Here is a 26,627-nt window from a genome sequence, read left to right on the forward strand (position 1 = left end):
ATTTTGGGGGTAAATACCCAGTAGTGCAATTACTGGATCATAGGGTAGCTCTATTTTTAACCTTTTAAAAAAAATTTATTTATTTATTTATTTGAGAGAGAGAGCGAGCGAGAAAGAGTACAAGCATGGGGAGAGGGAGAAGCAGCCCCCCCCCAGCTGAGTAGGGAGCCTGGCATGGGGCCCGATCCCAGGACCCTGGAATCATGACCTTAGCTAAAGGCAGACGCTTCACTGACTGAGCCACCCAGGCGCCCCAAGTTTTAACTTTTGAGAAACCTCCATTCTGTTTTCCAGAGTGGCTGCACCAGTTCACATTCCCACCAGTGGTGTAAGAAGATTCCTTTTTGTCCACATTCTCACCAATACTTGCTGTTTCTTGTGTTTTTGATTTTAGCCATTTTGACAGGTGTGAGGTGATACCTCATTATAGTTTTGATTTGTGTTTCCCTGATGGTGAGTATCCTTTCATGTGTCTGTTGGCCATCTGTATGTCTTCTTGACATGAAATGTCTGTTCATGTCTTCTGCCCATTTTTTAATTGGATTATTAGTTTTTTGGATGTTGACTTTTTTTAAGTTCTTTATATTTTGGGTACTAGCTTTTTATCAGATATGTCATTTGTAAATATCTTACTCCATTCTGTAGGTTGCCTTTTAGTTTTGATGACTGTTTCCTTTGCTGTGCAGAGCTTTTTATTTGAAGTCCCAATAGTTTATTTTTGCAAATTCCCTTGCCTCAGGAGACATCTAGAAAAATTTTGCTTTTCTGGTGTCAGAGAATTACTGCCTGTGCCCCCCTCTAGGATTTTTATGGCTTTAGGTCTCACATTTAGGTTTTTTTTTTTTTTTTAATTTATTTTTTTAAGAGAGCACAAGCAGGAGGGAGGAGCAGAGGGAGAGGGAGAAGCAGACTTCCCGGTGAGTGGTAGCCTGATGCAGGGCTTGATTCTAGGACCTCGAGATCATGACCTGAGCCTAAGGCAGATGCTTAGCTGACTGAGCCACCCAGGAGCCCCTCACATTTAGGTCTTAATCCATTTTGAATTTATTTTTGTGTATGGTGTAAGAAAATGGCCCAGTTTCATTCTTTGCATGTAGCTGTCCAGTTTTCCCAACACCGTTTGTTGAAGATACAGTCTTTTTTCCATTGGATGTTCTTTATTGCTTTGTCTAAGATTAGTTAACCATAGAGTTGTGGGTCCATTTCTGGGTTTTCTGTTCTGTTCCACTGATCTTTGTGTCTGTTTCTGTGCCAGTTCCATACTGTTTTGATCACTACAGCTTGGTAATATAACTTGAAGTCCAGAATTGTGATGCCTCCAGCTTTGCTTTTCTTTGTCAAGGTTGCTATGGCTATTCGAGGTCTTTTGTGGCTCTCTGTGAATTTTAGGATTGTTTATTCTAGTTCTGAGAAAAATGCTGTTGGTATTTGGATAGGGATTGCTTTGGGTAGTAAAGACATTTTAACAGTATTTATTCCACCAATCCATGAGCATGGAATGTCTTTACATTTCTTTGTGTCTTCAGTTTCTTTCATCAGTGTTTTATAGTTTTCAGAATTTAGGTCTTTCACCTTTTTGATTAGGTTTATTCATAGGTATCTTATTATTTTTGGTGCAGTTGTAATTGGGATCAATTCTTTGATTTCTGTTTCTGCTGCTTCATTATTAGTGTATAAAAATGCAACAGATTTCTGCATATTAATTTTGTATCCTATAATTTTACTGAATTCATGTATTAGTTCTAGTTGTTTTTTGGTGGAATCTTTAGGATTTTCGATATTAGAGTATCATGTCATCTGCAAAGCAGAAAGTTTTACTTTTTCCTTACTAATTTGAATACCATTTATTTCTTTTTGTTGTCTGATTGCTATGGCTAGGACTTCCAGTGCAAGTTGAATACAAGTGGTGAGAGTAGGGGCACCTGGGTGGCTCAGTAGGTTAAGCATCCGACTCTTGGTTTCAGCTCAGGTCATGATTTCAGGGTCATGGGATTGAGCCCTATGTTGGGCTCTGCTTGAGATTCTTACCCCCTCCTTCTTCCTCCCCCTCTGCTCCTCCCTTTGCCCCCCTCCAAATAAATAAATAAATAAATAAATAAATAAATAAATAAAATGTTTTAGAGAGTGGATATCCTTGTCTTATTGCTAACCTTAGGGGAAAAGATCTTGTTTTTCCCCCATTGGGTATGATGTTCACTGTGGGTTTTTCTTATTATGTCAAGGTATGTTCCCTCTAAACACACTTTGTGGAGGGCTTTTATCATGGATAGATGTTATACTTTGTCAGATGCTTTTTCTGTGTCTGTTGAAATGATTATATGGTTTTTATCCTTTCTCTTATTGATGTGATGTATCATGTTGATTGATTTGTGAATGTTGAATCACCCTTGCATCCTACTTGATTGTGCTGAATGACTTTTTAAATGTATTGTTGAATTCAGTTTGGTAGTATTTTCTTGAGGATTTTGTGTCTTTGTTTATCAGAGATACTGGCCTGTAATTTTCTTATGTGGTGTCTTTAGCTGGTTTTGGTCTCAGAGTGATAGTGGCCTCATAGCTTCGAAGTTTTCCTTCCTCTTTTATTATTTGGAATAGTTTGAGAAGAATAGGTGTTAACTCTTCCTTAAATGTTTGGTAGAAGTTGCCTATGAAGCTGTCTCGTCCTGGACTTTCATTTGTTGGGAGTTTTTTGATTACTGATGCAGTCTCCCTGCTGCTTATCAGTCTATAAAAATTTTCTAGTTCTTCCTGCTTCAGGTTTGGTAGTTTATATGTTTGTAGGTGTGTATCTATTTTTTATAGGTTGTCTAAATATTATCTTTCATAATATTCTCTTACAGTTGTATTTCTGTGGTGTTGGTTGTTATTTCTGTTCTTTCATTTGTGATTTTATTTATTGGGGTCCTTTCTCTCTCTCTCTCTCTTTCTCTTTTTGATAAGTCTGGCTAGAGTGGTTTATCAATTTTGTTGATCTTTTCATAGAACCAGCTCTTGGTTTCATTGATCTGTTCTGTTGGGTTTTTTTTTTAGTTTCTATGTCATTTATATCTAATCTTTATCATTTCCTTCTTCCTGCTGGTTTTAGGTTTTGTTTGTTGTTCTTTTTCTAGCTCCTGTAAGTGTAAAGTTAGGTTGTTTATTTGAGACTTTTCTTTCTTCTTGGGGTAGGCCTCTGTTGCTAGAAACTTCCCTCTTAGAAGCATTTTTACTGCATTCCAAAGGTTGTGGACCATTGTGTTTTCATTTTTGTTTGCTTCCATATATTTTCTGATTTCTTCTTTGATTTCTTGGCTAACCCATTCATTTTTCAGTAGCATGTTATTTAACCTCCATGTATTTGTGTTCTTTCCAGATTTTTCCTGTGGTTTATTTCTAGTTTCATAGCCTTGCGATAAATAAAGATGCATGGTATGCTTCGATCTTGAATTTGTCGAGGCTTGTTTTATGGGCTAATATGTGATCTGTTCTGGAGAATGTTCTGTGTGCCTCTGAAAAGAATGTGTATTCTGCTGTTTTAGAATGGAATGTCCTGAATATATCTGTTAAATTCATCTGGTCCAGTGTGTTATTCAAAGCCACTGTTTCCTTATTGATTTTCTTTTTGGATGATTTGTCCATCAGTATAAGTGGCGTGTTAAAGTCCCCTGTAATTATTGTTACTACTGTCGATTAGTTCCTTTTTATGTTTGCTATTAACTGTTTTATGTATTTGGTGCTCCCACGGTGGGTGCATAAATATTTACAATTGTTACATCTTGTTGTTGAATTATTCCCTTTATTATTATATAGACTCCTTCTTTGTCTCTTGTTACAGACTTTGTTTTAAAGTCTGTTTTGTCCGATATAAGCATTGCTGCCCCAGCTTTCTTTTGACATCCATTTGCGTGATAAATGTTTCTCCATCCCCTCACTTTCAATCTGCAGGTGTATTTAGGTCTGACATGAGTCTCTTATAGGCAGCATATAGATGGGTCTTGTTTTTTATCCACTCTGTCACCCTATATCTTTTGATTGGGGCATTTGGTCCACTTAGATTCAAAGTAATTATTGATAGATACATATTTATTGCTGTTTTATTACTTGTTTTGTGGTGGTTTTTGTATAGTTTTTCTGATCCTTCTCTTTCTCTCTTCCATGGTTTGCTGGTTTTCTTTTGTGATATACTTGGATTCCTTTATTTTTATTCTTTGCATATCTATTACTGGTTTTTGATTTGTGGTTACCATTAGGTTTGTATATAACATCTTCTGCATATAGCAGTCTATATTAAGTTGGCAGTTGCTTAAGTTTGAACCTATTCTTTTCTCTCCCCCAATGCTTTTAGGCATATGGTGTCAAATTTTACATCTTTTTATTTTGTGAATCCCTTGACTGATTTTAGTTGTGATGTTTGTTCAGCCAGCCTTTGAGTCCTTTTCTGGGTTGTTTGTTCTGATGTGAGTGTTATCTAGTTATATCTAGTGTATCTAGTTATATAGCTGTATCTGGGGTGAAGTGAGTGTAGGGTCCTCCTACTCTGCCATCTTCCCTGGAAGTGCCTATCGTTTCTTTTCTTTTTTTTTTTTAATTTTATTATTTTATTTATTTGACAGAGATAGAGACAGCCAGTGAGAGAGGGAACACAAGCAGGGGGAGTGGGAGAGGAAGAAGCAGGCTCATAGCGGAGGAGCCTGATGTGGGGATCGATCCCATAACGCCAGGATCATGCCCTGAGCCGAAGGCAGACACCCAACGACTGCGCCACCCAGGCACCCCAGTGCCTGTCGTTTCTACTTTTAAAATATATCACTAACTCATTTCTCTCTACCTCCTGGACATTTTGGGCCTAACCAGCTGGTTTCTCCCTGTTTATTATACTAGTACCATATACTAGCACCGTATACTATACTAGCACCTAGTATAGTGTCCCCCAGAATCATCTCCCTACAGGATATCCAGAGATACTCTCTTAAAACCACCTTGTGAACCACCCCAGTCAGAAGATACAGAAGATACCCACCAATATACCCCTATATCTATAACTTTAAAATAAGAACTGAACTTCTGACCATGGTCTGTATGACTTTGTATGAGCCCTGGTCACCTCTTCAATGTATTGCTTTCTCACTCCTTTCTCTCTCTCTCTGGGCCCATCCACATCATCTTCTTTGCTAGTCTGAAGTATATTCCATGTTTAGGCTCTTTGTCTCACTTTGTATTTGCCATCTACCTGAAATATTCTTCCCCTAGGCAATTACTGACAGATTTCTGGGCATATCTCCCTTGTTCAGAGAATTCTTTCCAGTTTAACCACCATACGCAGAAGCAGTCTTTGCCCAATCTCATTTCACACCCTTCCTTCATAACAGTTAACACCCTGTGACACTTAACAGACATCATCTGTTCCTTACACTAGAGAGAGACTGGCTAGAATCAGTTGCATATTAAGGGTGAGAGTGGAAATCCTTTCCTTGTTCCATAAGGTGAACACGTTTAGTCTGTCATCATTATGTCCATTAACTATATATTTTTCATAGATGCACTTATCAGCTTGAGGAAGTTTCTGTTCCTAGTTTGGGGGGTAGATTTTATGAATGGGTGTTGGATTTTGTCAAATGCTTTTTGTGTGTTTTGTTGTTTACTCAATATACTATATTTCAGGAATCAGGTTTTGGATATTAAACTCACTTTGCATTCCTGAACAAATCACAGTTGTTCACAATGTGTGATCTTTATTATACGTTGGCAGGATTTGGTTTCCTAATATTTTGTTAAGGATTTTTGCATCTATTTTCATGAATAGTATTTCTTTGAAACTTTAAGTTTGTGTTTTAAAATTTATTTATTTATTTATTTATATGGCTTTCCTTTCTTGTGATAGCTCTGTCTGGTTTTGGTATCAGGACAATATTGGCCTTAATAGATTGGGTTGCAAAGTGTTTCCCTCCTCCTCTGTTCTCTGAAAGAGTTTGTGTAGGATTGGTGTTCTTCTTTAAATAGCTGATAGAATTCACCAGTGGAGCCATCTGGGCCTGGGCTTTTCTTTTTGAGTAGGTAAATCTTGTCAGATGTTCTGTTTCTTTTTGAATCAATTTTGGTAACTGTGTCTTTTTGGAATTTGTTCATCTGCGTTATATAATGTGTTGGTATAAAGTTGTTTATAGTATCCCTCAAAACCCTTTGTATATCTGTAGGGTGGCTTGGTTCTAATGAAATAACACATTCCTGTATGTCTCCTCTACTCTCAATACTGTACTACAGCCCTCCTTCACTTCTGACACCAGACGTGTGGGTGTTCCCCACACGTCAGGCAATTCTGTGACACCATTTGGATGTCCTAAAATTTAACCCAATCTTGACACCATCTACCTGGAGATAGTGTCAGACCCCACAGATTAAGGGCTCAGTCCCACAGTTTCAGATATCAATCACAAATCTAAATTATCATCTGTGCTTCTGACTGATTTGGTATAAATTATAGGTTTCCGTGGCCCCCTCCTTGGGGTTGATTAATTTGCTAGAAAGCTCACAGAATTTAGAGAAACATTTTCTTATGTTGACCTTAAAAGTAAAACAGCCTGTTATTTTACCAGCAAATGGTTTTATTTGAGAATAGCAGAGGAATTGCAACTGGGGACAAGCAAGTCATAGTAAAAGCCATAGGTAAATTCACAGAACAAAGGAGAATTATTCTCTTTTATAGAGGGAAGGGGAGAGTTGGAAGGGGCTCTTATAAACACAAATTCCATTAGAGTAAACTGAGTTCAAAGTGTAGTGGCTTTTCGTTGGCTGAGTTGTGATAATCTCATTGGCTGGGCTCTTGCTAGAGGAGGAAAAAACCTTTCTTCCTACTGGGGTAGTAATGTACAGGCTTCTTCCTGTTGGGAATGCAAGATACCTCTCTTCCTGTGGGATTCTGCAACTGATGAAGAATGGTAGGGCATGAGAACTCCCCATTCTGGCCTCCTGACTTCATTTGAAATGAAGTGTCTTTTATTCAGCTTCACACTTAGGTTTACCAGTTAATTATAAAGGATATTATAAAGGGTGAAGATGAATAGCCAGATGAAGAGGTACATAGGATGAGGTCAGGATAAGGCTGAGTACAGGAGCTTCTGTTCCTGTGGAACTGGGGTGTACCACTCTCCCTGCATGTGGAGGTTCATCAGATCTTGCCGTTCAGGCGTTTTTATGTACCTTAATCTACACTACCTCCTCCACACTCCTCTCCCTTCCCAGAGATCTCTTGGAATTGAAAGGTCCAACCCTCCAATCATTTGGTTTTTCTGGTGACCAGCCTCATCCTGAGGTGATCTAGGGACCCCACCCTAAGTTGGCTCATTAGCATAAACTCAGGTGGGCTCAAAAAAGGCTCCTTATGAATGACAAAAGACACTCCTAGCAGGAAATTTCTACGATTTTAGGAGCTCTGTGCCAGGGATGAGGGACAAAGACCAAATATATACCTTAGGATAACACAGTAGTGATGTCTCTTCTTTTTTTCCTGGTTTTTGATCATTTGTATCTTCTATATTTCTACCCCTCCCTCACCATCAGCCATGTTAAAAGTTTATTAATTTTGTTGATCTTTTCAAAGAACTAACGTCTGGTTTCATTGATTTGGTTTTTCCTTCAGTTGTTTTTGTTTCTCTTTCATTGATTTCTACTCTGATCTTTATAATTTTCTTGTACAATATGTTTTTGCTTTTTGTTTTGTTTTGTTTTTAAGGTGGAAGCATAGATTATTGAGACCTCCTTTCTAATAGAGTTTGAAGTGACAGATTTCCTTCTAACCACTGCTTTGGCTGTACCACATAAATTATGCTAGTGCTGTGTTTTCATTTTTTGTTCAGCCTAAAATACTTTCTAGTTTCTTTTTTGAGATCTCATTGAACCATGGATTATTTAGAAGTGTTAAGTATTTGGGGATTTCCCAAATTTCTTTCTGTTTGTGATTTCTGATTTAATTCCACTTTAGTTATACAATTATGATTGTAGTTATTCAGTCATATATTGAATGATTTCAGATCTTTTAAATTTGTTGAGACTTGTTTTACAGAATGTGGTCTATCCTAGAGAAAGTTTCATGTCTACTTAATAGGGATGTGCATTCTTCCTTTGTTAGGGGGAGTGTTTTGCAATTGTCTCTAAGGTTAAGATGGTTGGTAGTCCTGTTGAAATCTGTAGTCTTACTGATTTTCTGTTCACTTGTTCCATCAGTTGTTGAGGTTCAGTATTGAAATCTCCAGCTGTAATTGTGGATTTGTCTACGTCTGTAATTTCTATCAGCTTTTCATTCATGTGTTCTGGAGCTTTGTTGTTAGGTATGCATACCTTTGTAATTGTTATATATTCCTATACTCTTTTTTCAATGTGAAATGTCCCTCTTTGTCTCTAGTAACATTTCTTGCCTTAAAGTCTATTTTTTGTAATATTAGTATAACCACTCCATTTCTCTTATGGTTATTGTTTGCATGTTACACCTTTCTCTGTCTTTTTACTTTGAGCCATGGTTTGTCCCTGATTATGTACCTTTTAGTTGGATTCCGTTTTTTTTTTTTTTAATCCAGCAGTCTCTGCCTTTTGATTGAGATGCTTAAGCCATTCATATCTAGTGTATAATTATGGCTTTGGTTGTATTTACATCTGCCATTTTGCTATGTTTTCTCTATGCCTTGTGTCGTTTTTGCTTCTTCCTTTAGTGCTTTCTTTTGTGGTAAAATTTTTTTAATGTACCATTTTAATTCTTTTGTTGATTTTCAACCACTTTTTTTAGTGTTTGCTCTAGGGATTAAAATATGTATTTGAATTTATCATAATCTACTTCATGCTAATACCTTAATTCTGGTAAAATATAGCAACTCTGCTGCAGCATGGTTCTATTTCCTCTTCCCTCCTTCTTGTTATTATTGTCATATAGATTACATGTTACAAAGCCGTGCAACAGATTTGTAACTATATGTGTTGCACATGCACGTATACAGTATAATCATTGCATTATGCCTGGGATTGGCAAACTTCCATAAGTCACAAAATATTATTTTGAATTTTTTTCCCAAGCATTCAAAAATATACAAACCATTTTTAGTTAACAGGCTATGCAAAAACAGGGGTGGGACAAATGTGGCCCATGGACTGTAGTTTCCTAAGTTCTGCTTTATGTAATCTTTTATCTTTTAAAAATATTAAGGAAAAAAAATATCCTATTTTATAAAACACATATTTCCCATTTCCAGTGCTCTTTATTTCCTCCCATGGATTCATGTTTCTATTTGATGTCATATCAGTATGTGTTTATCTGGGAGTGTTTTAATTTTGCCTTCACTTTTTAAAGGATAGTTTTGCTAGATATAGAATTCTTAGTTGATAGGATTTTTTCCCTTATATTATTTTAAACATGTCATCTCACTGGTTTCTGTCCTTCACTGGTTTCTGTCCTCCATTGTTTTTCAGGAAAAGTTGGCCATTAATGATATTTTGTACTCCTAGATGTTATGTGTCTTTTTTTCCCCTCTCTTGCTGCTTTCATGATTTTCTCTTTGTTTTTGGTTTTCAACAGTTTCAGTATAATGTGTCAGGGGTGAGTCTCTTTGTTTATCCTACTTGGGATTTCTTAATTTGGGGAATTATAGATTAAAGTTTTTCATCAAATTGGGGGGTTTGGGCTGTGTTTAACTACTTTTTCTGTTACCTTTTTTTCTCTTCCCACTTTTTTGGGAGGAAATTCCCATTATGCATGTGTTTGTATTCCTTGATGTTGTCTCCTAGGTGTTTGAGACTTTACTTATTTTTCCTCAATCTTTTTTCTCTTATTTTCCAGTTAGAGTAAGATAGAAATTATACAGTCTTCAATTTGGCTGATTTTTTTTTTTCTCTGCCATTTAAATCTGCCATTTTGCCCATCTAGTGAATTTTTCGTTTTGGTTATTATACTTTCCAACTCAGAAATTTCCTTTTAGTACTTTCCTTATAGTTTCTATCTCTTTATTGAGATTCTGTATGTGTTAAATCATTGTTATCTTATTTTCCTATGTTATCCTTTCTCTCTCTCTCTCTCTTTTTTTTTTTTTTTTTGGAATTTTTGGACATACTTATTTCAGTTGCTTAAAAGTTGTTGTCTGCTAAATCTAGCATCTGGTCCATCAGAGTCCACTTTTATTGGCTGATTTTATTCCTGAGTATGGCTCACACTTTTCAGTGTTTTTTCATGTCTCATAATTTTTTGTTGAAAAGCAGACATTTTAGATAATATATTGTATTATCTAGATTCTGATTTTTTTTTAAAGATTTATAATGATTATTTTGATTGTTTTTTGTACTTGTTTTATAACATGCCTGAAATTCTCTCTGAAATCTGTTTCCCCCATAGCATGTAGCCTCTGATGTCCTGGCTTCACTCTTCTGTTTTCTAGCCTGACTTCTAGGGTTTGTTCTATATCTTCTTGGCTTATGCTCAAGCCTGTTGGTCTCCCTTCTGCTGATGGGTCTACATGTGGGTGGAAGCAGAGAGGGCATAGAATTCAACGTTTTGGCAGTTTTCCTGTGCATGTGCATCCCATTTTTTTCAGGCCTCCCTGATGCCCTCAATAGCCCTTCTGTGCTCTCTGTATTTTATGATTCCCTGTTAAATTTCTGGCTACTTCTCAGGTCTGACATCTAGTGAAGAGGCCAGCGGAGATGGAGGCTTTCTTGTTGGTCATTTTATTGGCAATGTCCTTGGCATGCATTTTCTCCTCCCTACTCTATACCAGTCAGCTTCTGCTGGAGGCAGAGTCTCATCCTGGTAGAACTGTCTTCCAGCTTGGATAGAAACATACCCAGGCAAGCGCACCATAGGCACTCACTGTCCCTACCTATGTTTGGCAGGTTTTTTCATAAACACTTCTCAGTTTGTTGTTTGCCTTTACTTTATTTTCAGAGCACTGGGATCATCGTCTTTTATAATTTTGTGTGGTTTTATAGCTGCTTTGAAAAAGGATTTGCTAACCTCTTCTTTCCACCATTACCTACGTCCTGTCCTTCATTAATTCTTTTGTAAGCTAATTTGTCCCAAAGAAGACTCTAGATCTAATGCTAAACTTTTGATGAATATTTCAAATGGCATTTTAAATGTGTGTGTGTGTGTGGTGGTGGGGATAATAAAGCTTGGTCTGGGATGAAAATTTGAGAGCACAAAATGAATTAGCCAAGCGGAAGTTTCTTCTTCGCCTTTCCATCACAGTTGAAGTGTTCTGTGGGAGACAAGTTGGGGGGAAAGGGACAGTTAGTCTTAGATTCTTGTCTTTGAGGTCAGTTCTTTCTGCTTTTCATTAGCTGTTAAACATCATTTTAGTCTCACTGTTTCTGTGTGGTGTGTTGTGGCTTATGGCCTTGTCTGTGGTATGTCAGTTGGAAGTAATCACTGTGTGTTTTGTGCTCACTTGACCTCCAGGGGCAGAAGGACTCAGGGTGGAGTTTGACCGGCAGTGCTCTACAGAGAGGCGCCATGACCCTCTCACAGTCATGGACGGTGTCAACAGGATTGTCTCCGTGCGGTCAGGTGTGAAGGAAGGTTGAGCAGGATGCTGTCTGCTTGCCTTCATAAAACAGAGCTGTTAATTTACTAAACAGAATGCTACTGCTTCATTCTTATGTGACACATAAGGAAGGGACAATAAGCTATTTTGCTGCAAAATACAGTAGGTTTTTTCTGCCTCTTCCTAGTATTTTCAATATAATTATGCTAGTGGTTTGTGTACCTCACCACTGATGGGTGGGATTACAGGGTGACTGTTGGGCCCTTGGAACACAGGCAGTCTGGGAAGGCCAGTTTCACCCAGATAGTTAGAGATGGTGCTGTAAGACATGTGGGAGTACCAGGCTTATACAAGGTAAAGGTTGATGTATAAGAAAGCTGTCTAAAGGGACTATGTTGGTAATTGATTCAGTGAGGGCTGGGCTCAAGTTTTTGTAAAGTTGTACCCTCTGTGGGGAAAGCTGGGGCTTTTTATCCTGTTTCCTGGGTAACTGCCATCATATAAGACCTTCCCCTGGAAACCTTCCTATAAGCCCTTGACCTGGTGTGTCTGCTGTCCTCTCATACTATGTTGTAGTTATATATGAGTATTTCCATCAGGGCCGTGCCTGCCTATCCTCAGTTTCCCTAGTATTTGGTATAGTGTGTACGAAAGGACAGAATGTATTAAATGTTATTCACTAGGAGTAGTGTGAACTCAAATTTGCAAGAACTTGGGTTTGAGGAGCTAGCTGTTCTTCAGATACAGTGTAAATGATTTTGCTTTGTATCTAAAGAAGTTTGTGTTGATCACATGATGGAGTGAACCCAACCCCAGGGAATACTTTTCTCTACTAGGCCGAGAATGGTCTGACTGGTCCAGTGAGCTGCGCATCCCAGGGGATGAGTTGAAGTGGAAGTTCATCAGTGATGGGTCTGTGAATGGGTGGGGCTGGCGCTTCACAGTCTATCCCATCATGCCAGCTGCAGGTAAGTGGGGAGCCTGGTGGCATCCAAGTCCTGATCACTCAAGCAAGGTGGACACACAACTATTTTCATTTAGTACTTTGTAGTCTGCCTTCTGCTGACATGCTGGGAGCCAGCCCTGCCAAAGGCCCCACTGCATTGATGGTCAGAACTACCAGAGTCACCTCAGCAGTCCAGTTGTTAGGGTGTTAGCAGTCCATCACCTAATGGGAAAGGAGTTATTGCTGGTTGCACTTCTTTTTTTGTTTTAAAGATTTTATTTATTTGAGGGAGGAAGAGGGCAAGAGTGGGGGCTAGGGGTAGAGGGAGAGGGACAGGCAGACTCCCTGTTGAGCAGAGAGCCCAACACGGCGCTCAATCATGACCTGAGCCAAAGGCAGACACTTAACTGACTGAGCCACCCAGGCGTCACGCTAGTTGCAGTTCTTAAGCTGTTTGATTTTCAGATAAAATGTCAATGTACAGAGTGTAGTTATGACACGGACAATGGCAGTACCATGGACAGCCCTCTAACCACAGCATCTGGGTTGAAAAGGCCCACTGGGTCAGATCTGTGTCGATCTCCTTGTGGGATAGCCCTCATCCTGTTCAACACAGGAACATTTACAGTGCTCATTTTTCAGGCCCTAAAGACCTCCTTTCCGATCGCTGCGTCCTCTCCTGTCCATCCATGGACTTGGTGACATGTCTGTTAGACTTCCGACTCAATCTCACCTCAAACAGAAGCATTGTCCCTCGCCTTGCAGCATCGCTGGCAGCCTGTGCACAGCTGAGTGCCTTAGGTAAATAGCTCCTTTATTATCATGTCTGTTGTACTTGATGGAAAAAATGGTCAAGCTTCTGATCTTTTCTGTCTGCTCATTTTAGCTGCCAGTCACAGAATGTGGGCCCTTCAAAGACTGAGGAAGCTGCTTACAACTGAATTTGGGCAATCAATCAACATAAACAGGCTACTTGGAGATAATGATGGGGAAGCAAGAGCTTTGGTATGGAACATTAAATTACAGGTTCTAGATGTTTGACCTTTGGGAATAAAATGTTGCTTAAATAATTTGAACTTCTAAATCACTGAGAAGAGTTGAGAAATTCTGCCTAAGAATAAGGCCGCCTTTGTTCCATCCAGACTCCGTTATGTTGCTCCATATGACTGAGTGCAGATTGCCTAGTGATTTTTGGAAACGGAGATGTGTCAATGGCTATGACCATAGGATTGTGCCTGTTAGACTTTGCAACAAGTCTGGCTCACAACATTCCTTTGTTTTTGCTGTATGAGATAGTTACTGTTGAAAGGATGCTTGATCTTAACCATCTTAAGAGATAAGGCTTTATAGGCCAGAAAGGGACTGGTTCCCTGCAAGTGGCTATACTGAAATAGAGACCAAGCATTCTGAGGTGAATTTTCAAGCTCTTGTTTTTAATTTTAGTGTTCACCAGACTTACTTGAAAAATATCAATACACATTTTTTTAGGGAAAATAGTACCAACGTAATAAAACATTTGACTCATAGAAACAAAACTCTTACCTCCTGTACATTTTGGATTGCTTTACTAGGATATAATTTTGTTGTTTTCTTAGAGTTTTACAGGTAGTGCTCTTGCTGCTTTGGTAAAAGGCCTTCCAGAAGCTTTGCAAAGGCAATTTGAATACGAAGATCCTATTGTAAGAGGTGGCAAGCAGCTGCTCCACAGCCCATTCTTTAAGGTAATGCTTGACTTGTTTTAAAGTGATGAGGACAGCCACCGAGAGTGGTCATGTGTACTGCATTGCATTTCAGGCCTCCTGGAGGACAGGGGTAGGTATTGCTGAAGTTGAATATGAAAAATGTCCAGAAATGACTATGTGACCTAAGCCCTTAATACTTTAATGAAGTATTAGTGTACTTTGAGATGCTTGGCTTAGGCAACAATTATTGTAGCATTTGTCAGATCTGAGGTTTTATGTGTCAGGTGCATTACTAGGGGCTGGGTAGGAATAATCCACATTACTGGTGATGGTGAAATACTTGCTTGGCACATTGACAGTCAGCCTAGAATAAGGAGCTCCTGAATGAGGACTCACAGAAACCCTATAATGGTGTCTGTCTTTAGTATGCAGTATTGGTGAAATAGAATGTTAGCTGCATTTCTGAACTTCCTTATGTTATTAATTTTTGGTTGCTGCAGGTACTGGTAGCTCTTGCTTGTGACCTGGAACTAGACATTCTCCCCTGCTGTGCTGAGACACACAAGTGGGCTTGGTTCCGAAGGTACTGCATGGCCTCCCGTGTTGCTGTGGCCCTGGACAAAAGAACACCATTGCCACGTCTTTTTCTTGATGAGGTATTGCATGTTATTTTGAAATCACTTTTGGAGTGTAAAAACATTTTCCTTTTTCAGCTGAGGTATAAAAAGATGCCAGTATTATGAGACACAGCAACATTCTCTTACAAAGGAATATCATAAAGAAAAAAAGCACACAGGTGAAAATTAATAAACAGAGATTGTGAATTGCAGTTAAAGTTTATTTTTAGTAAACTAAAGATATAATGGTATTATAAAAATATAATAGATATTTTCAAATATCTTAGACTTGATATAATCATATTGGTTTTGCTTATTAACTATAAAATCACAATTTTGATGTTGGCTTCTCTCAGATTGTTGGATGGGGATTACTCCTCTGTTCTTATCTTAATATTATTTGTTTTATTTTTGAGAAATAAGTGCTTGACTGATACTCTTATAATGTTGTCTAGGTGGCCAAGAAAATTCGTGAGTTAATGGCAGACAGCGAACACATGGATGTTCTCCATGAGAGCCATGACATTTTTAAAAGAGAGCAAGATGAACAACTTGTGCAGTGGATGAACAGGTTATTATATCAGAACCAAGAATAATGTATGCTGGAGAAAGGTGTTTCATGCGCAGTTCTTTCCCACATCAGTTGTTCACTTAATGTTTGTTGTAGGCGACCAGATGACTGGACTCTTTCTGCTGGTGGCAGTGGAACAATTTATGGATGGGGGCATAATCATAGGGGACAGCTTGGGGGCATTGAAGGTGCAAAAGTTAAAGTTCCCACTCCATGTGAAGCCCTTGCAACTCTCAGACCTGTGCAGTTAATTGGAGGAGAACAGACTCTGTTCGCAGTGACAGCTGATGGAAAGGTAAGGGTACATTTTCTGTGTCATACTGACATTAAAACTAAGAGACAGCTATGGCTAGAGTGCATTGTTGGGTCCACAGTAATGGATTCTATATAAAACATTCTATATAAAAACATTATTTCAAGGTTAGTAGTACTTATGGTGTGCTGGAGGCAGTTATCATTCTAAATATTTCTGTATGATTGTGACTGTGTTCTATGACTTGATAGTTTTTATTTTGAAATGCAGCATACATAAAAAAGTGTACTGTTTGCATGTCAGTAATACCTTAGAGTATTCCTTTTTTGTTTGCTATTGTAATGCTCTTTTAAAAAATTAATTACTGTTAGTATGTTGAAATGGTTGATATATATTGACTTTATGTCTGGTGACCTTTTTCTACTCTTTTCTTTCCTTTGTATATGTCAGGATTTCTTGTATCTTCTTTGTAGAGAGTCATCTGTGAATGAATTTTGTTCCTTTTCAGTTCACTTCTCTTTTATTTGTTTCTTCTTGTGTGGAGGAAAGGAAGCTCACTGTGCTGGGTAGGAGTTAGGGTATAATACTGAGTGGAGTTGGTGTTGTGGGCTTGTTCTTGTTTTAATCCAGGCTGCAAAGCAAACACGGATTGAATATTTCACACACTTACTGTGAGGTTTTGGTAGATGCTCTTTATGAGATTAAGGAAATTTCTTTCTCCTTCTACATTTAAAAAACGATTTCTGTCTTCTCCTTTAGTGGATTAATATAGTGAATTGGATTAATTGGTTTTCTTATATTAAACTCTCTTGCGTTCTTTGGAGAAACCCAACTTGGTCAAGATATGTTTTATTTTTTGGTTTGTGTCTGTGAATATTTTGTTTGGGGTTTTTGGGAGCTCCAAGATCATGAGCGCTATCATTACAATGTTCCTGTCTTATACACTCTTTGTCTGGTTTTGATACTCTGCTATTTATCTGTTTAACTTAAAACAATCAACTTAAATACACGTTTATTGCTGTTTCTCTGGGTCAAGATTCTGGAGGTGACTTAGCTCGGTCCTCCCTCCCAGGATCTCTCACCAGGCTACAGTAGCCTCAAGGCTGTACTGAGGATTCAGTTCCTCATGAGCTGTTGGTCGAGGCTGCCCTCAGTTCTTTGCCGCCTCACACTGTGGCAGTTGACTTCATCAGAGCAAGCAAGGGGGATGGGGCAAGAGAGAGTGATAGCAAGACCAAGTCACAGTCTTGTGTGACCTAATCAAAAGTGACACTCCATCCCTATTGCCATATTCTGTCCATTAGAATTGAGTAACTAGGTGTAGCGCATGTTCAAGGAGAAGTGATTACACAGGGTGGGGATCAGAGACCCTTGGGAACCACATCAGAAGCTGCCTGCAAAGAGTATCAAGATTGTACTAGTCTCATTAAAAAGGGTTGAAGTATATCCTTCTTTTTCTCTTCTCTGGAGAATTCTGTGTCTTTTAGTTGTTTCCTGGTTATTTATTTATTTATTTTTTAAAGATTTTATTTAGTTATTCGACAGAGATAGAGACAGCCAGCGAGAGAGGGAACACAAGCGGGGGGGGGGGAGAGGAAGAAGCAGGCTTATAGCGGAGGAGCCTGATGTGGGGCCCAATCCCAGAACACTGGGATCACGCCCTGAGCCGAAGTCAGACGCTTAACTGCTGTGCCACCCAGGCGCCCCTTCCTGGTTATTTTTAACATGCATATGTAAAATCTGAAGTGAATTAATATTTCTATCCTCCTCCCAAATAATATAAATACTGATCTTGTTATCCTATGTTTTGGCGCAAACCCATTAGGGAATGATAGGCATTATTATTTTTGTTGTTATATATAGACCCAAGTTTTTTTTTCTCTCCAGATTTACCCAATGTTACACACATCTTTGTCACGTTGTTTCTTATGTCTCAGACCTTACATTTTTAATCATTTTTCTTCTACTTTAAGCATGTATTTTCAGTTTTCTTTAGTGAGAGTCTTTTGTTGGTTAATCCTCAGATTGTTTTTTATTTACTTGAATATGTCTTTATTTTGTCCTTTTTCTAAAGTAAGGGTTGCAGACATTTTCTTTAAAGGTCATGGTAGTATTTCTGGCTACATGGGTCATATGGTCTCTGTTGCAACTATGAAAGCAGCCTGTGAACAGTATGTAAATAAATGTATGTGGCTGTGTTCCAATAAAACTTTATTTACAAAAGTAGATGGTAGGGCCTGATTTGGCTCAGGGGCCATAATTTGTCAACCCCTGTTCTAGAGTATAAAATTTTCAGTTGACTTACTTTCAGTCAGGCTGTTAAAAGCTTAATTTTTCTGGTTTTTGTCCTTCATTGTTGCTGAAGAGATGTCAGCAGTCAGACTATTTTTACCCAAATGAAGGTAATGAATCTTTTCTCAGTGGCCACTTTTAATATTTTTCTTTAGTGATCTACAGTTTTGCTATGATAATTTTTATTTTTTCTGCCTTTTTTGTTTTACTTTGTTTTTGCCCAGTGATAAGGGATGGGAGAGGGGGGCTTTCTGGCTCTTGAGAAGTGCTTTTTCAATAACTCTGGTAAATTCCTAGACTTTCTTCCCCCTCCCCGCAGTGTTGCTTCTCTCATAGTCTCTGTGTGATCTCTACCTGAAACTGTGAGTTCTGATTGATGTTTGAGTGAGAGGGTCTGTCGTTTATATCTCTAACACCTTCTTTCATGTTTCTGATTTTCTGTGTGTTTCTGTGCTATATGCTAGAGAATATCTTCAGACCCATCTTCTAGTTCTGTAACCTCTTCTTCACCTGTTTATGATCTGCTGTTAAATATATCTGGGGTGTTTTTTTTTTTTTATTTCAGTTATTATCTTTTTAATTCCTGGAAGTCCTGCTTTGGGTAATTTTGTACTTTCTTATTCTTTGGGGATACCTCCCAGCTTTTATTTCCCGAACTGCAATATTGGACTGTTGTTCTGCTGACTCTCACTCATGGTGTCTTCTTTCAACTATGAGCTGACCATTTTCCTTAGAAGATTTTATGTAGAAATTCTTTAAGGCTTAGTTTGAAATCACTCATCAAAAGAGAATTTATAACCCTGGGGTACTACCAGTCTAAGACATTGTAAATTAAATTATTTATCTAAGGAATTTAGACCAAATGTAACATAAATTCAGGCTGAAAACCAACCTCATGGCCAGCTTTTGTGGTTATGAATTCTCGGAGAGATTTCCCCCCATCTAATTCAGTGCTAAGATTGAGAAAGGCAACTTGCTTTGTTGTTCTCTTCTTAGTTCTCGTTCACAGTTGGCCCACTGGAGCCTCACCTTTCTACAGTCTCCTTTTAGGCTTTGGCACTTTAGCCCTGACACCCTGCGTGCTGAAGATTCTCAAAACCTTCCCAGAGGACACTGGTTTTAGGGCTCATCTATCAACCTGAGTTCTTAGTTTCATTTCCTGTTTTAGTCCTTGAGGTTTCCTTACTCTTGTGTCAATGCAACAATGCATTTGAAACAGTATGAAACAACATTTAAGTTTTTATAGGAGGGTTGTTTGATATGTATTTGGAAAAGGCAGTCTGATTAAAAAAAAATAATGATAAACCTTGTGTCCTGAAATAATTACCCACTGACAGTGAAAGAAAAATAGTGTATTCTACTGTGTGATTTATATGCTGCCTTGCTGAAATATTAAATATATTTAAGTTTTTCTATGAGTGTTATTGTCAGGGATTTGTTCCAGGGAAAAATCTTCTTTTCAAAATACATTTTTGTGAATTTGGGATTTCTAATAGTCATAACTATTTCTTTCATTTTTAGAGTTTTGATAAAGCACAAAAAATGTTAAGCATTCCTGTGATTTTTAATTATTAATTTCATTTTTCTGTGGTAAAAATGTCTATAGAGCACTGATTGAGCTTGTTAGTTACTAAAATGTAGGGATAAATTTAGATAATAATCTGGTGTTTATATTTTTCTTGTTTTAGCTGTATGCCACTGGATATGGTGCTGGTGGCCGACTAGGAATTGGAGGGACAGAGTCGGTATCTACCCCAACATTACTTGAATCCATTCAGCACGTGTTTATTAAGAAAGTAGCTGTGAACTCAGGAGGAAAACACTGTCTTGCCCTCTCTTCAGAAGGAGAAGTTTACTCTTGGGGTGAGGCAGAAGATGGGAAGTTGGGGCATGGCAACAGAAGGTATTATGTGAAAACATCATTTTTGATGTTATGCTTTCCTTTTCTTGTTTGTTTTAATTCTTGTATAATGTCTTGGCACTTTGTTTTTCAGAGCAACATTTATAATAATCTACTCAAGTTAAATGTTAAGGACTCATTGGCAGAAATAAGTTTGTGTTCCAGTGTATGGGCTTGCCTACATGACCCTCGTATTTGAGGGGAAAATCAGTTCTGAATTATTTAAGTACTAATATGTTAAGCTTCTCTTTGCCCTTCTCCCCAAGTTCCCTTCCTCTGATCCTGAGTAATTCACTGAATCACAGTTGGCACTTCGGTAACATGTGATAATAAAACTGTGAATCCAGAGGACATGGAAGGGGACACACAAATGACAGCATTTTTTAAACAAAGCAACCAAACCCTCTAGTTTTTAAAAATTAATGGGAGCTACCTGCTCATGGAAGTAACAAGGACCTTCATATACAAGTAACTTAAAGCACCAGACTAAATATATGAAACTGCATCCCTAAAGATATTGGATAAGAGGCAGTAAAGTTACATACAGTGATCTGCAGAAGTGAATGCTGACAGTCACATGTGTATGAGGAGAATAACTGAGAGGCCAAGGAGCAAACCATGCAAAAGGATTAGAAGGAATGGTCTGCAGAGCTCACAGAGGGCACATGATAGACCTTGCTTCCAAAACCTCTTAATTCCCAGGGCATTGGTTAGAGGACTATGAAATGATGTTGCATAAAAGTGGAGAAAAAAATTAAACATAGACTGTGTTGCTCTGATCCTGCCAATAAAGCTTAAAAGCAAGACCTGAAAGGAGTATACTATTTACAAGGAACCATAAGCTCAAGAATATCTTTATGAATACAAACATATCAAGCATTCAGCAAGATAAACTTTATAGTGTTCTACATCCAATCAGAAATTATCAGGTGTGTGTCTCTTCAATAAATAGTGGTGGGAAAATTGGATATTCAAATGCAAAAGAATGAAATTGAATCTCTGATGTAAACCACTTACAAAAATTAACTCAAAATGGATTAAAAACTTAAATGTAAATGTAAGACCTGAAGCTGTAAAACTCGTAGAAGAAAACATAGGGAAAAAGCTCCTTGACATTGGTATTTGCACAGATTTTTTGGATATGACACTAAAAGCGCAAGCACCAAAAGCAAAAATAAACGAGTGGGACTGCATCAAACAGCAAAAGAAACAATCAACAAAATGAAAAGGCAACCTGTAGGATAAGAGAAAATGTTTTCAAACCATATAACTGGTAAGGGATTAATGTAGAAAATGTGTTAGGAATGCCTATAACTCAATAGCAAAAAATAAAACAAAAAACAACCTGATTAACAAATGGGCAAAGGACCTGAATAGACACTTTTTCCAAAGAATACATACAGATGACTCATAGGTACATGAAAAGTTTCTCAGCATCACTAATCATCACGGAAATGCAAATCAAAACCATAATGAGATATTCCCTCATACCTGTTAGAATGGCTGTTATAAAAAAGACAAGAAATAGGAAGTGCTGGTGAGGATGTGGAGAAAAGGGAAACTTTGTACACTGTTGGTGAGAATATAAATTGGTACAGCCACCGTAGAAAAACAGAAAAAATAAATAAAAAAATAGAACTACCATATGATCCAGCAGTCCCTCTTCTGGGTATATATCTGAAGGAAATAAAATCATTGTCTTGAAAGGATCTGCACTCTCATGTTCAGTGTGGCATTGTTTATAATAGCCAAGACATGGAAACAACCTAAGTGTTCATGAGCAGATGAATGAATAAAAAAACTGTGGGGTGGTGTGTGTGTGTGTGTGTGTGTGTGTGTGTGTGTGTGTTGGAGTATTACTCAGCCATAAAAAAGGAAATCCTGGTATTTGTGATAACTTGAATGAAGCTTGAGGACATTATCCTAAGTGAAATGAGTCAGAGAAAGAAAATACTGTGATCTCACTTATATATGAAATCTGAGAAACTGAACTCATAGAAATAGATTGGTATTTGCTAGGGGCTTGAGGTTGGAGATTTGGGAGATGTTGACAGAGTGTACTAACTTCCAGTTATAAGGTGAATAAGTTCTGGGAATTTAATGTACAGCATAGTGACTATAGTTAACAATACATTTTATTGTATCCTTGAAAGTTGTTAAGAGAGAGTAGATCTTAAATATTCTCACTGCACAAAAAAATTAGGTGATGGATTTTTAACTGAACTTAGTCATTTTGTAATGTATACGTGTATCGAGTCATCATATTATACACCTTGAATTTATATAATTTTACATGTCAGTTATCTCTCAAAGCTATAAAAAAATTATCAGGCACACAAAAGCGCAGGAAAATAGGGCTCAAACAAGGAGAAAAGTCAGTCAATTAAAACGGACCCAGAATTGACATAAGTGATAGAATTATTAGATAGAATATTAAAACAGTATTTTAACCACATGCCTGTATCTTTAAGGAACTTGAGAGAAAACTTGAACATGTTAGAGACTGAAAGATATTTAAATGCTTTAATCAAAGTCCTAGGATGAGAAATGTGTCTGAAATGGAAAGTGCAGTGCATGTTTAATACATATTAATGTATAATCCGTTTAATGCACATTAATGTATATACAATGTTTAATACAGATTAAACATTGCAGAAGAAAAGATCAATGAACTTGATGACCTAACAATAGAAATTGAAACACAGAGGGGCGTCTGGGTGGCTCAGTCGTTAAGCGTCTGCCTTCGGCTTAGGGCGTTATCCTGGCGTTCTGGGATCGAGCCCCACATCAGGCTCCTCCGCTGAGAGCCTGCTTCTTCCTCTCCCACTCTCCCTGCTTGTGTTCCCTCTCTCACTGGATGTCTCTGTCTCTGACAAATAAATAAATAAATTCTTAAAAAAAAAAAGAGAGACATTGAAACACAGAAATGAAACACATATATAAAGCGAACATAGCATCAGTGAATTGTGGATATACAGCCTCAGATGGCCTATTGTATGAATATTTTGGAGCCACTGGAGGAGGATGGGGGGGATTTTGAGAAATAATGGCTGAAAAATGTCCAAATTTGATGAAAACTGTAAACTCACAGATTCAAGAAGATCAAAGAACTTCAAGCAAAAGGAACATGAAGGAAACTTACCAAGGCACATCATAATCAAATTGCTCAAGATTGGTAAAGAGAAAAAAATCATAAAAGCAGCTAGAGGGAAAAATATATGTTACATACAGAAAAAAAGATAAAGGATGACAGCAAATTCTTTATAGAAAACAATGCAAGCTAGAAGGCAGTGGAAGTACTGAAAGTAAAAATAGCTGTCAACCTAGAATTTGTTTATTCTATGAAAATATATTTTCAAGAGTAAAATTGAAATAGACTTATTCAGACATACAAAAGCTGAGAGAATTCAACACCTGCAGACCTGCACAACAAAAATGTTAAAGGAATTACTTCAAACAGAAGGAAAGTTATATCAAATGGAATTAGGGTTCTATATGAATGAATGAGGAAATTGTGGCATGGGTTAATTAATATCATGACTTTTTCCTTATTGTATAAATATTTTTAAGAGATAATTGAATATTTCAAGGATGTAATAAAAATGAATTGAGATACGTGGAAGTAAAATATATAGCAGCAATATAGAGGAAGACAGCAACACAGAGGCTTGCAGGGTAGGAAACAGGAGTACGCCATCGTGATGTTCTTACACTATACATGATGTAGTTTATGACTTCAGATTAAACTGTAATGGAGAGGTATTCTACACACCCTAAGACAAGAATTAATATAATGCAACAAAAAGCTTTACTTGATAAACCAACAAAGAAGTTAAAGTGAAATTGTAAAACATACTCTAAAGAAGAAAAAATAGAGTAAACAGATGGGATAAATAGGAAAAAGATAGCAAGGTGTAGATATAAGCCAAAATATATTAACAATAACATCAAATGTAAATGATTTAAGCACTCCAGTTAAAAAAAAGTCAGAGGTTGTCAGAATGGATATAAAAGCAATATCATATTTTTAAAACTAATTTTAAATATTAGACACATAAATAGATTAAAAGTGAAAAGATGGAAAATATATACCATGTTAACACTAATCAAAAGAAAGCCGGTATGCCTGTATTAATATCATACAAAGTAGATTTCACAGCAAAAAATATTGAGAGGGATAAAAAGGGTCAATTAGTAATGATGAAGTGGTCAGTATCAAGGGGACATAATAATCCTAAATGTATACACAACTAATGATAGACCTTCTGAATACATGAAATTAAACAGAATGATGGAGTTGCAGGAAAAAATAGACAAATCCACAGTTACAGTTGGAGATTTTAATACCCTTCCCTCAAAAACTGATAAAACATGTAGATAGAAAATCTGTCAGAAGACTTAACTCTGCCAACCAACTGGATCAAGTTAGCCATTTGTAGAGCACTCAATTTAGCAAAAGCACTTTCTTTTCAACTACATGAGGAACAACTACCAGTATAGGCGTAATTTGAGCCAGAAAACAAATCACATACATCAAGAGTACTTAGGTCATATAAAGTATATTCTCTGACCCTAATGGAATTAATTAGAAACCAATAACAATAAAATCTCTGGGAAATCTTCCAAATACTTGGAAAGTAAATAAAACCTTTTAAAATAACTGGTCAAAGAGGGAATCAGAAGTAAATTAGAAATGATTTTGACCTGAGTGAAAATGTAAACGGAATATAAAAATTTATGTGATCCAACAAAGGCAGTACTTATGAGATTTATAACATGAAATGTCTTTTTTTATTTGTAGAAGAAACATGGTTTTTAATGACTTCAGTTTCTACCTTTAGACACGAGAATAAGAAGGATAAATGCAACCCAGAATACGCAGATAAAGGAAATAAGGAAGATTAGAGTGAGAATCCATGAAATAGAAAATAGAACAATAGAGAAAAATCAAAGAAAACAAAAGTTATTTTTTTGAGGAATTCAGTATAAAACCTCCCTTCAAACTGATCAAGAAAAAAAGATTATACAAATTATAGCAATAGCAGGAATGAGGGAGTTTCATCACTGCAGAATGTACAGCTATTGAAAAATGAAATATAATGAACATCTTTATGCCAACAAATGCAACTTTTTTTAGATGAAATAGACAAATTCCTCAAAGGACACACACTCTTTAAAGCTCACTCAAGAAGAAATAGGTGACTCAGATAGCTTTTGTCTTTTAAGTAATTGAATTTCCCACAAATCTCCAGAAAGAGGTGATAAGATTCCTGCCTATGTATAAGTAACAGATATGTATATGTAGCAGATAATACCAATTCTTATCAAACTATTTTAGAAAATTGAGGGGGGAATTCTCCCCAGTTCTTTTTTGTGGATAGCTTTAGTCTTATATCAAAACCAGACTCACACATTTACAGGGAAATACAGACCAATATCCTCCATGAAAGTAGATGTAAAAATTCTTAACATTTTAGAATATGGAGGCTGACGTATAAAAGGATAATACACCAGACCAAGTGAGTTTTATGTCAGAAATTGCGTAATTGCTTTTTAACATTGGAAAATGAATCAAGTAAAAAAGAAAAACCATATGATCATCTCAGTAGATGAAGGAAGGAAAAGCATTTGACAAACTTCAACATTTGTTCCTGACAAACAGTTTTCACCAATCTGGGAATAAATGAGAACTCTGTAACTTGATGAAGAGCATCTCTGTTACACGTAGAGCTAATACAATACTTAATAGTGACAGACTGACCCTCCCCTAATTTCAGGAACAAGACAAGGATATCTGCTATCTAGATTCAGTATTGTACTTTGCGATTAGCAAGTGCAGTATAGCAGTATAAAGAAATAAAAGGCATTCAGATTGGAAAGAGAATTAAAGCTGTCTATTTACATGTATAATTGTTTATATAGAAAATCCGTGCTATCTACAAAAAAGCTACTAGAATTAATAAGTGAGATTATCAGGGATACAGGATAGATCAATAAATAAAAGGCAATTGTGTGTCTTTATACATTTGCAAATGTAATAAAAAATTGAAGTTTAAAAAATACCATTTATATTACCCTCCTCCCAGAATTGAAATAGTAAGGGAGAAATTTGACCAAGGAAAAAGAACATGGATGACTTACAGGCAGAAAACTATAAAATATTGGTGGGGGAAATTTTAAAAGATCTAAAATCATGGAGGAGAGTATACTCTGTGTTCATGTATTAGAAGACTCAATATTGTTTTGTCAGTTTTCTTCCAGTTAACCTATATGCTCTACCCCTTCCCAATTACAATGTCTGTAGAAATTGACAAGCTGATTATAAAATTTGTATGGAAATACAGAGTACCTAGAATAATCAAAATAACTTTGAAAATGAGGAGCAAAGTTGGAGGACTGACAATACTTCAAGCCTCGTTTTAAAGCTATAGTAATCAAGGCAGTATAGTATTGTCCTAAAAAGAGAGAAATGTATCAGTGGAACAGAATCGAGTCTAAAAATGTATCACAAATATTGAATTATGACTGGAAAAAATGAAGCTTGATTTCTCCCTTAAAACATCCAGTGCACAGTTTACAGAAGTGCAGACATTTTATTGGAGAACAGAGCCTTTTCAACAAATGGTCTTGAACAGTTGGATTACCATATAGCAAGCAGTGAACTTCTTGCACCATATCCACAATTAACTCAAAATGATTGATAGTCATAAATGTAAAACCTAAATCCAAAAACTTCTAGAAGAAAGCATGAGAGAAAACCTTTGTGACTTAGGTCAGACAAGGATTTTTAGATAGAACTCCAAAAACATGATCCAGTAAAGAAAAATAGGATAAATTGGACTTCATAAAAATTTGAACTTCAGGTTTTCGA

The 26,627-nt window shown here is 37.0% G+C and overlaps 1 protein-coding gene across 1 annotated transcript in view; it reads left to right on the forward strand.

Moving 5' to 3' along the window:
- The window catches only part of HERC2 (HECT and RLD domain containing E3 ubiquitin protein ligase 2), a 247,387-nt gene that overhangs the window by 182,093 nt on the left and 38,667 nt on the right, over nucleotides 1-26,627 (forward strand). Inside the window, exons 71-79 of the mRNA XM_040642652.1 lie at nucleotides 11,411-11,518; nucleotides 12,332-12,463; nucleotides 13,084-13,242; nucleotides 13,328-13,446; nucleotides 14,037-14,162; nucleotides 14,624-14,779; nucleotides 15,196-15,311; nucleotides 15,408-15,606; nucleotides 19,545-19,759. Of these exons, the coding sequence (XP_040498586.1) occupies nucleotides 11,411-11,518; nucleotides 12,332-12,463; nucleotides 13,084-13,242; nucleotides 13,328-13,446; nucleotides 14,037-14,162; nucleotides 14,624-14,779; nucleotides 15,196-15,311; nucleotides 15,408-15,606; nucleotides 19,545-19,759 (1,330 nt within the window). The remainder of the gene's footprint in view (nucleotides 1-11,410; nucleotides 11,519-12,331; nucleotides 12,464-13,083; nucleotides 13,243-13,327; nucleotides 13,447-14,036; nucleotides 14,163-14,623; nucleotides 14,780-15,195; nucleotides 15,312-15,407; nucleotides 15,607-19,544; nucleotides 19,760-26,627) is intronic.

Source organism: Ursus maritimus, unplaced genomic scaffold (assembly GCF_017311325.1).
Source record: "Ursus maritimus isolate PB19 unplaced genomic scaffold, ASM1731132v1 scaffold_27, whole genome shotgun sequence".
Lineage (NCBI taxonomy): Eukaryota > Metazoa > Chordata > Mammalia > Carnivora > Ursidae > Ursus > Ursus maritimus.